This window comes from Propithecus coquereli, unplaced genomic scaffold (assembly GCF_000956105.1).
Source record: "Propithecus coquereli isolate 6110/MARCELLA unplaced genomic scaffold, Pcoq_1.0 Scaffold111, whole genome shotgun sequence".
Taxonomy (NCBI): domain Eukaryota; kingdom Metazoa; phylum Chordata; class Mammalia; order Primates; family Indriidae; genus Propithecus; species Propithecus coquereli.
This window is the reverse complement of record NW_012135081.1, coordinates 6,759,402-6,769,799: the sequence shown is the minus strand read 5'-3', so window position 1 is coordinate 6,769,799 and position 10,398 is coordinate 6,759,402. Positions and strand designations below refer to the sequence as shown.

At 52.1% G+C, this 10,398-nt stretch overlaps 2 protein-coding genes across 3 annotated transcripts; both read right to left on the bottom strand.

The window, feature by feature from the left end:
* Nucleotides 1-282: 282 nt before the first annotated feature.
* On the bottom strand, nt 283-3,564 carry MYL6 (myosin, light chain 6, alkali, smooth muscle and non-muscle). Of its 2 annotated transcripts, XM_012651247.1 has the most exons (7): nt 3,421-3,564; nt 3,127-3,154; nt 2,105-2,248; nt 1,700-1,873; nt 1,532-1,609; nt 1,175-1,219; nt 284-470 (listed from the first exon to the last, which is right to left on the bottom strand). In XM_012651247.1, the coding sequence occupies exons 1-6, from the start codon at nt 3,421-3,423 to the stop codon at nt 1,191-1,193; spliced, it is 456 nt and encodes a 151-aa protein (XP_012506701.1). In that variant the 5' UTR covers nt 3,424-3,564; the 3' UTR covers nt 284-470; nt 1,175-1,190. The 2 variants fall into 2 exon arrangements, with proteins under 2 accessions (XP_012506707.1, XP_012506701.1); XM_012651253.1 differs by lacking the exon at nt 1,175-1,219 and having other exon boundaries at nt 283-470.
* Nucleotides 3,565-3,770: 206 nt separating this feature from the next.
* On the bottom strand, nt 3,771-7,875 carry MYL6B (myosin, light chain 6B, alkali, smooth muscle and non-muscle). Its single transcript, XM_012651238.1, has 8 exons — nt 7,784-7,875; nt 6,247-6,466; nt 5,504-5,531; nt 5,145-5,288; nt 4,747-4,920; nt 4,187-4,264; nt 4,002-4,039; nt 3,771-3,855 (listed from the first exon to the last, which is right to left on the bottom strand). Exons 2-7 carry the CDS (start codon nt 6,418-6,420, stop codon nt 4,011-4,013), a joined length of 627 nt encoding a protein of 208 aa, XP_012506692.1. The 5' UTR covers nt 6,421-6,466; nt 7,784-7,875; the 3' UTR covers nt 3,771-3,855; nt 4,002-4,010.
* Nucleotides 7,876-10,398: the final 2,523 nt, after the last annotated feature.

Genomic DNA, 10,398 nt, shown 5'->3' with positions numbered 1-10,398 from the left:
TACTTGGGATAGTAGGGGCTGAGTTTAAGGAGCTGGAGGGCTAAGAAAAGACTCAACCTGATATGGGATGGAACAAGGCTGGCCATCCTTGTTCCTACAGGAATTTATAGCTTTTTTAATCCCCCAAGGGGTAGCTTTTGTAGCATGGATGAGTGGGGCATGCTACTATAGGCCCCTCCCCAGCTTTCCTCAGCCTTGGACTCTGCCTCAGGGCAGAAATCTTCAACCATCTCACGTTCTTCCCCTTTACCCTGCTCAGGAAGGAAAGCAGAACCAAATTAGGGGCACAGAAAGCAAGTTTATTTGGTGAATGCTGATGGCAAACATCATCCCAGAGACAAGGTGGGAAAAGTGCTGTGACCAGATAGCCTAGGACACCTTCAGACTAGATACAGTCTCACACAGGGAAAGGCACGGGTTCTAGGGTTACTGGGAGCGTCCTCAGCCATTCAGCACCATACGGACGAGCTCTGGAAAGGAAAGGAAAGGTGGGGTGAACCTGGGAGCAGGGCTGAGGAGGGGTACACCAGGGGCCAGGAGACTACAAGACTGCAAAGGTAGCATAAGAGAAGACATGCCCATAGCAACCAACCTCAGGGGTCAGTTTGCAGAAGAGCCACCTTGAGTCTGACCAGTTCTCCCTGCCCCTAGCTCCCCTCCCACCAGCTGTTAATCCCCCACCCCACCCTGAGCAGCAAGAACACAGCAGAGGCAGCAAAGTTCTCAACTATACCTACAGCTACTGCCAGCCACTGGAGGGAGGAGAGGGCAGAGTTTTGGGTTAGGGTACCTCCAAGCTGCCCAGCAGAGGGAAGGGGAAAGGACTATTCAGCTATAGCAGCAGAATGGGGCAGGCAACCCATCCCCCCATGCCAGCTACCCATGCTCCAGGGCCAAAGGATCACCCTAAAGCAAGACTGGTATGTAGGCTGGTGAGAGTTCCCAGACACCAGCACCCAGGGCCCAATAAGCAAAACCAAGTAGGGAGGTACCATAGCCCTAGGCTGTCTTCCTCTTTGAGGAATCCCTCCCCTCCCTAGTCAGTCCCATGCAGAAGCATGCCAGAAGGAAGTCAGATGGTAGTAGGGTCAGGGCAAGGGCTAGAGAGCACAGGTTGGGGAAAAAAAGAAACACTGGGGAGATCAACTAGAGGGGAGGCTGGGAGGAGCCGTACCCGCCCCACGGGCCCGTCACCCCGACAGGATATGCCTCACAAACGCTGCAGGAAGGAAGAGACATTAATGGTGAAGACAAGACACAGACATGGGGTGAAGGGGTCAGGCAGTGGGGAAACAGACATTCCATTCCATTTATTTTACTTTGCATTTCTTGCCCACCTTTCACACAACATCACCCCTCCCTTTCCTGTCATACCCACCTGACCTCCCACTCCTGGGCTGGGCCAGGCCCTGCCCCGTGCCTCCTGGCTCCTTTTAGAGCCCTAGTCCAGGGATAGGGAAAGCCCCAAATGCTATACTTGACCCGCTGCATGTAGCTGCCTCCTCTGAGAAAGCCCCAATTCACCCCTCACCTTCATAGTTGATACAACCATTGCTGTCCTCATGCCCAGCCACCAACATCTCGACTTCTTCCTCTGTCATCTTCTCACCTGCAGAGGGAAAGCGTTTTTAGAACTGGGTAACAGGTGAGGTATATCAGGGTGGCTCCTCAGCTCAAGGACAAGGGCACAGAGCCTTACCCAGTGTGACAAGGACATGCCGGATTTCAGCACCCATGACGGTGCCATTCCCTTCCTTGTCAAACACCCGAAGGCCTTCGACATAATCCTCATAGGTCCCTTGGTCCTTGTTCTTGGCCACGGTCTGCAGCATCGGCAGAAAGTGCTCAAAGTCCAGCACCTTCACATTCATCTCTGCCATAAAAGGAGGTGGAAGTGTCAGGCCAGAGAAGTCACACAAATTCTCAAGATGGGACTCTGGGGATCTCAACTGAACAGATGACTCCTGCACAAAGCAGGGAAATCATGGGATTTGCTAATCAAGACATGACTTGCTTGAGTTTGGGGCCTATGAAGATAAAGGGAAGCTCCGAGCTGAAGAACTGTGGGCCCACTACCACACAAATTGTTCCTGAGGCCCCTCACCGTCACTCTTGGGGTTCCCCAGGACCTTGAGCACCTCGGCGTTGGTGGGGTTCTGGCCCAGGGCCCTCATCACATCCCCACACTGGCTGTACAGGATCTTGCCATCACCTGTTCGGTCAAACAGCTGGAAGGCCTCCTTGAATTCTGAGGATTCAGATGAACATCAGCACTGGGGATGTGGGGGGTAACACAAACCCTACCTCAGAGCTCTGCTACCCATTCAACTTTGATGATGGCTGAGGAAACCAGATATCTGTACCACACTGTGCACCCAAGTCTTCTAAGAGGGATCCATTTCTCTTCCTCCCAACTCGGGTGTCTCACATAAAGATAGAGCCTTCTTCCCCACCCCTCTGGCTGCATGGTTAACATCCATTTACACACACCCCTGCCTGCAGCTGGCCTGCCCAACCTCTGCACTACCTCACTGAGGGCAGGAATTTGCCACCGCCCAGTCTGAGTCCTGTCCTTATAAGGAAGTGGGAGCAGCACTGGGACTGGGGTCATCCCAGCTTGCCGCTTCCCACCCCTCCAGTATAGCGACCTTCCAGAGGGTAGAGCTACAAAGTCCTATCCTTAGCAAACTCTCCTGTCCCCATATTCACAAAATATCAGGTCCACTGCTCTTTACAATCTTCACAATTTCAAGCTGGGGAGGGGAAGAGTTATCACAGGAGGTGAGAAGAAGCAGAAGTAGCTGATTAAGGGACAGAGGAGCACAGGCAGCTTAATACACTCTCCCCAAACCCCACACACAGCAGGCATTAGGTGACCAAGTTGTTTTTACATACCCACATCACCTAAAACTCACCCAGTGCTTGGGGCGCATATCTAGAGTGGAAGGGGAGGTAGGAAGAAAGAATGAGAAAAGAAAATGGAGGATCCAGAAGGAGCGAAAAGGGAATCCGGGGGTACTCTCATGGGGGTGCTAAAGAGATGACAAGTTAGGGTGAGAGGGTAGCTGCTAGATGGGGTGTCCCTTTCCTTAAGGGTAACCTCAATGGGGGTTAGAAACTACCTACCTGCAGTCTGGTCCTCGGTGAAGTCACACTGCTCAGGGAAGAGAGTAGCGGTCAGCATCTGAACTCCAATCCCCCAAGCTTCTATCCCAGTCTCACAAACTGAACCATAAACTCCTGCTCTACGCTGGGGACTCGCTTCGCAGCAGGACAGGGCCCCAGAATTTCCAACCCCACCTCCAACCTTCCAAGCCCTCAGGTTCCTTTTTCACCCACCCCTCCGTTTCCCTTGCCCCCACCCGTGCCTTCCCGCCTCTCGCTCCAAATCCCGCTCATCTCCCAGGTCTCAAGCCCCACCATCTTGACTCTTCAGCTCCGCGGGACCTTTTTCCGGCAGTAATGGCTCCGACTCTAGGCCCAACCCTAGTCTTAGTACGTCCCAATGACGTCACCCTCGGCTGATTCAGCCAATAGGAGCCCTGGCCTGGCTTGACGCAAACGGTTGCTACATTAGTAGCGAGGTGGGCGGGGCCCGCTGTGGTTCCTTTCTCCAGAATAGCCCCACATGGACACGGAAACCTCACAGCGGGAGGCGGTGGGTGGGGGTGGAGCGCAATAAATCCGCTCCTCTAACAAGGGAAAGATCAAAGGAACCTCCCTCAACCCCCCTTAAGAAAACAGCAGTCTGAGACCAAGGGAAGAACCGTGTCTTTATTTTGAAACAATAAGTGGCCTCCTAGTGGCTGGAACGTGCTTCCGCCTGCAGGGGCTGGGTGACCGACCCCACTGGATCTGTGGAAAAAAACAAAAGTTGTCAAGCCCTGGCGCTCGCGCAGCAACCGAACAGGAAAATGCACTCCCCTGCTTTTCTCCGCTGGCTGAGGGAAGGGAAGGAGACTTGCCTCTCAAGATGGGGCGAGGGGGTGGGAGGGCCCTACCCGTAAAGCTCAGACGCTTAGGATGTGCTTCAGGAAGGCTGCAGAGAGAGGAGGCAAGAAGGGCTTCAGAGGCGGGCCTTTGGATAACCCAGTCCGACCAGGTAATCCAGGGTGCCCCCGCCCTCACACGGCGCGATGCCGGCTCCCCTCCTCCCTGGCCCTTCTCCTGCTCCTCTGGCCCTCACCCTCGTAGTTGATGCAGCCATTGCTGTCCTCATGTCCTGCCAGAACAGTCTCCACCTCCTCCTCAGTCATCTTCTCTCCTGAACCCCAGACACAGCGTTTGTCCTCTGCCTTCCCTCCCTCATCCACCCAAGGGCCATGCACTTCAGGGTGGTACCTCCTCTTTTCCCATCCTGGAGACTTCCCATAGACACAGCCCCCAAGGGAATCCTCCCCAGTAATGGATGCCTCTTGCTTTTTCGTTTAGTCTTGATACTGGAGAACACTTTAACAGTCAAGGAAACTGAATCTCACAGGGTTAAGAGACTCGTACCAGATCACAGAACACAAGCATCTTATTCCAGAACAAAAACTCAGGTCACCCACCTCATCCCCTTTCTTCTGTCCTTTAGGAGGCACTTTAGCCTCTAGAGGAACAAGTCCTTCAAGCTTCTGCTCCCATGGCTGGGCCCTTCTCAGTCTCCTGCCCATGACCTGCAGGACAGTAATCCCCTCCCTGGCCAACCTCCTTCCTAGTCCACGCGCCCCTCCCACCCCAAAGGAGTTCTGGTCCCTGCCTCACCAAGGGTGGTGAGAACGTGTCTGAGCTCTGCTCCCATGACTTTGCCATTCCCCTCCTTGTCAAATACACGAAGCCCCTCCAAGTAGTCTTCATATGTGCCTTGGTCCCGGTTCTTAGCCACTGCCTGGAGCATGGGCAGGAAAGTCTCGAAGTCCACACGCTTGGACTTCAGCTCTAGAAGTTAAAGAGGTGAGGGAGAGGTCACTGTGGTATCACCTAGGACCCAGTTTCCACCCCTACCACAATAGCATGCATCATGTTAAGCATTCAGAATGTTTTTCTGCTCCTGTGTTTGACAGTTTTTGAAGTCCTGAGATCCACCCTAGCATGCTTTGTCACCTTACCAACATCTCACCATTGAAAATTGAAAACCTGCATTGTTCTAAGGGTCCTCTCACCGTCACTCTTGGGGTTCCCCAGGACCCTGAGCACCTCGGCGTTGGTGGGGTTCTGGCCCAGGGCCCTCATCACGTCCCCACACTGGCTGTAAAGGATCTTGCCATCCCCTACTCGGTCAAACAGCTCAAAGGCCTCTTTGAACTCTGAAGTATAAGAAGAGATCAGTGTTGACAAGGGGTTCCCACCACCCCCAGACAGAAGGAAGGTTCAGAAACTATGTACTAGAGTTGGGCAGATACGAGAGGAAAAGAGGACTAGTGTGGAAGTTTCATGGACAGGAGTGGGGTTAGGGGAATAGAAAGGATCTGACTGGGGCTTGGGACTGGACAGTGGGCTTAGGGGACCAGCTTCTCCTCACCCTCCAGCTGGTCCTTGTTAAACTCGATCTGTGGAAGAAAAGAGCAGGTGGGGAGAGATGACAGGGCTTATTCAATCCCTCTCCAGCACTCCTCCCAAACCAACTGGCAGCCACTTCTGGGGAGGGGCTCAGAAGGACCAGGCTGGGAGCCCAGCCACCTCAGTCCCATTCCCAGCTCTGGGCTTTGGGAGAATCCCAAGAGGAGGAATTATAGGGGGGGAGGGTTTCCTGGGAACAGGGTTAATCCCATGCCACCTGTTCCCCTCCCTCCACTGCCCTGAGCCCTGCATCCCTCACATAACTGGGGGCTGAACAAAGGCTAAATTTACCCCTGGCCCCCAGCTGTGATTGTCTAACAAGTCTGTCCTCTTCAGCCTCCCCTCCTGGGGTTCAGGGCTACAGCCTTTTGAGTTGAACCACCAGCCAGGGCAGGCAGCAGCTCTCTTCCCTTCACCTTCAAACTGTCCTCAGAACTCAGGTGTTCCCTATCTCAAAGTCCCTGCCTCCAGCAGGGGGTGAGTGTGTAAGTGCATATACATAAATATTAGAGGGAGAGAACAGCAGAGACAACAGCGGTCCCCTGTAAGTCTGGATGCTTCCGAATGGGGGACTAAGGGTAACCCCCCAATCCCATTCCAGTGCTCATTGATTCTCTACCTTCTAGATACTCCCTAATCCCATAGGCTGTATTGCAACATCAAACCCCCACCCCCAAATTCTATCTTCACTTTCCGGAGACTCACCACCACTTTGGAGAGATCGATAGGGGGCTCCTTGGTTTTCTCACGGGCCTGGGGAACAGCTGGCTCAGCCTTGGTCTTGACTGGAGGGGCCGCCCCTGCTGCTGGCTTGGCAGCAGGCTTGGAGATGGAGGGCCCTGCTGGTTTCTTCACAGGAACATCCTTCTTGGGAGGCATGATGTCCGGTGGCCAAAGGACAGTGTGCCGATGGGGGCACCCATCTCTGTTTAAATAGCCAGGGAGCCTGGGATGTCAAGGGGCGGGGGCAGGGGCAGGAAGCCAGTTGGCGGTGGCGAGGATGAGGTAGAGGAGAGATATGCCCGTCTGCCCTCAACTCCCCTGGCTTCCTATGGCTCAGGACTCCTGCCCCAAGGTCTTCTTCCCTCTGTCCACGCCTCCCCAAAGGGTGGCCCAAACAATGTTCCTTCTGGGGGCAGCAGGAGGAAGCTGGAGACTGCCCACAATGGAGGAGTTAACCTCCGGGGTGAGGATAGGATGCTTGCCAGTGACACTGAGATAGAGGTGAGGCAAGGAGGGGATCCAACAGCTTTAGACTCTGGAAAGGCCAGGAAGGGGTGAAGGGGTTTAGGGAGGCTTGTATGAACTGTGATAAGTTATAGTGGGGTCTGGGAGCTGTGAAAGGTTAAAAAAACAAAAAAACCAAGCAGCTCATCCATCCAATCCCTCCCCTACCCTTCAACTGTGGGTGAGATTAACCCCACAGTCTACTAATCCCCAATACCTGTAGTTCCTAGGCCCCCAGTCCCCCAGCTCAGAACTGGAACTGTGCACAGTATAAAGAAAGAACAGTAATAGAAAGGGGAGTGTGACATTCCCTGTTGTCTCCTGTACCGAGTGTTGTTTAGGGGTGGGAATAGGGGGAAGGATCGGGTTTAACGCCCACTACCCATGTTTCCAAGGAAGGAACTTTTTTCCACAAGCCCATGGTCATTCAAGTCAAACAAAAGGTAAGGCTCTTGCTGAACCTTCAGGCACCCTGTGTGGTGGCACCTGGTCGGGGAAGAGCCGGCTCTGGGAGACAAAGGGCCTAAATTCTCTAATCCGAAAGGATGTGGGAGTTCCTATGGCCTCCATGAGAACTCACCCTCCAACCAGGGGTACAATAAAAACCCTGACTCAGGCGTCAGGTCACAAACCTCGCCAGGGGAGCTGGAGAGGGCCCAACTGGGGGGCATTTGGGAGTGGGGAGGGGGTTGCTACCTACTTTTGTTCCGGGGAGAAAAGAAAGGGAATATTTAGGTAGCATTCTGAGGAAGATAGCAGTGATTCCACTAAGGCCCTGGGGTTCAGAGAGTTGATACTAGGTCTCCCATTCGCAAAAAAAGTGTCTGAATCTCATTACTGCAAATTGTCCCATTTTGAGAAAATCAGGAATCATTCCTCCCGCGGGGAATACATCTCTCCACACACACACACACACACACACACACACTCTCTCTCTCACTCACTCACTCTCTCTCTCTCTCTCTCTCTCTCAATCTTAGAGAAAAGCGGTCCTCCCCAGCCTCCAAAAACTCACCCTGCAGGGTCCGGGAATGGGGCGGGGGCGGGGGCGGGTCGCAGCGCGGCCCCCTGCCCTGAAGGGTTAAATCTGGCGGCCGCGGAGCACGCCGGGAGCTGTAGTCCCCGCGCGCCCGCGGACTCCCGGGAAACGCCGCTCTCCAGCGTGAAGCCGGCGCGGGGCGGGGTCATCCGGCCTCCCGCAGCGGTTGGTGACTCAGGCTCTTTCCAGTGTGGTTTTTGTCCCGGAACTGAAAGGCCATGAGCAATTTACAATCCACCTTAACTCTAAAGCCCTGTGGGGCCCTCCTAGATTTCCCTCTTAGGCCTGGTGAGCTTCTCGTTTAGTGGGGGCGGGGATATTCTCCTGGATCTACTGGGGAGAGAACTCAGAACCAGGGGAAATGCTGAAGCTAGGGTAGGCAGCATGGAGGTCAGACAACTGGAAGCACTTACTGCGCGGGGAGAGCGGCTGCGGACTCTCGCTTTCTCTCGCGGTTCGGTAGAAAGAAAACAAACCACTGAGTTACTGTGTGGCTTGGAGCAGTAACTTCCAACGTTTTTGACTTTTTGAAATAAGCTGCTCGCTAAAGTAAAATATTAAAATTTGCAGTTGAGCTCAGTCACTTGCCCCACTCTCTTCAGGTCGAGGTTTCTCCATCTTGCAGCCGCATATGCACCTTCTTCCCGATCTTTATAGGTCCTGGAACGGAGAGCAGGGCTTTCAGCTCTTCATGCAGAGACACCTGTGTCCAGCTTTGGCGTTCACTCATTCCTGCAGGCGTTTATCAAAGATCTCTGTGCTGGGAGAGAACCAGCCGGGCCGGGCCCACCTTCACTGACTAGATCAGTAAATGCCTTGCCGGTGCACCTTGTGTTAGAGGCTTGGGCTACACGGGTGTGCAAGGATAGAGCAGAAAACCCGCGCGAGGTCAGGATGGTCAGGCATAAGTGAACTTTGTGGGCTGTAAGTGACGTTTGCTGGTTGGGAAAAGCTTTTCAGAACAGTAGAAATGAATTGTACAACAGAAATAACAACGATAGTGAAGTTAGCAACTATTGATAGAGGCTGCCACAAATCAGGTACTGATGAAGGGGCTAAATTATCTCAAAGAGGCAGCACATGGGATGCTAAAGAGTATGGGGCTCAGAGCAGCTTGCTCAGATTTGAGTCCTGATTCTTCCAAGTCCTGGCTGGTAACCTCCAGCATGTTTAGTTATCTCTCTGGGCCTCAGTTACCCCATCTGTAAAATAAAGATAATAGTACCTATCTCATAGGACTGTTGGGAGGATTAGATGCGATAATATTTGTAAAATAGAATAGGCCTGGCTCCGCGTCAATGCTACTTAAGTGTTTGTTAAATAAATTTCTTTTACTATTCCCAACATATGAGGTTGGTGGTATTTTACCCACTTTATGTCCATGAAGGATCAGTAGGTGTGAAGAGATGGAGAGGAAGGAAGAAAACATTTCTTGTGTTTGGTTACAAGACTGGGGAAGGGCCATATCACAGATGCCTTTTTGTGTCTTTCATCACTTCTACAGAAGTTGATTTCAAAAATGTGGTCGTAGTTTTTTTATTTTATTTTGCCTTTTTTCCCCAATCTAGAGCCCACTTTTGGCACTTTGCCAAGTATGAGTGGTTATGGCATCAGTTGATTTTCTGGCATTTTCTTCTCTATAGAGAAGTTACACAAGGAAAAAAGATGAAAACCTTTGGCAAATACAGATTGGAGGACTATCCATTTTCTGTGCCATCCCTGTTTTGTTTTGATTTTTTGAGACAGAGTCTCACTCTGTTGCCCGGGCTTCAGTGCCATGGTGTCAGCCTAGCTCACAGCAACCTCAAACTCCTGGGCTCAAGCGATCCTCCTGCCTCAGCCTCCCAGAGTACTAGGATTACAGGTGTGAGCCACCATACCCAGCTTCCATCGCTGTCTTTTAATCATAAATGAGACAAACTGGATTGAACATGATCTTAACTAGGCATATGTGATTTTTACATCATGTATGTGGATTATCTGGGAGAAATACCTGTCTCTCCTCTCTCCCTCGCTACCTGGCATGTGACTTGTATGTTCTTAGAGATTGTATATTTATTCTAATATTAATTTGAACATAAAATAATAGGAAGGGTGCATCTCTAAAGGAAAAAGAAATAATACATTAAGACTGGGGGTACAATAAAAACCCTGACTCAGGCGTCAGGTCACAAACCTCGCCAGGGGAGCTGGAGAGGGCCCAACTGGGGGGCATTTGGGAGTGGGGAGGGGGTTGCTACCTACTTTTGTTCCGGGGAGAAAAGAAAGGGAATATTTAGGTAGCATTCTGAGGAAGATAGCAGTGATTCCACTAAGGCCCTGGGGTTCAGAGAGTTGATACTAGGTCTCCCATTCGCAAAAAAAGTGTCTGAATCTCATTACTGCAAATTGTCCCATTTTGAGAAAATCAGGAATCATTCCTCCCGCGGGGAATACATCTCTCCACACACACACACACACACACACACACTCTCTCTCACTCACTCACTCTCTCTCCTTTTTCATTTAGTCTTGATACTGGAGAACACTTTAACAGTCAAGGAAACTGAATCTCACAGGGTTAAGAGACTCGTACCAGATCACAGAACACA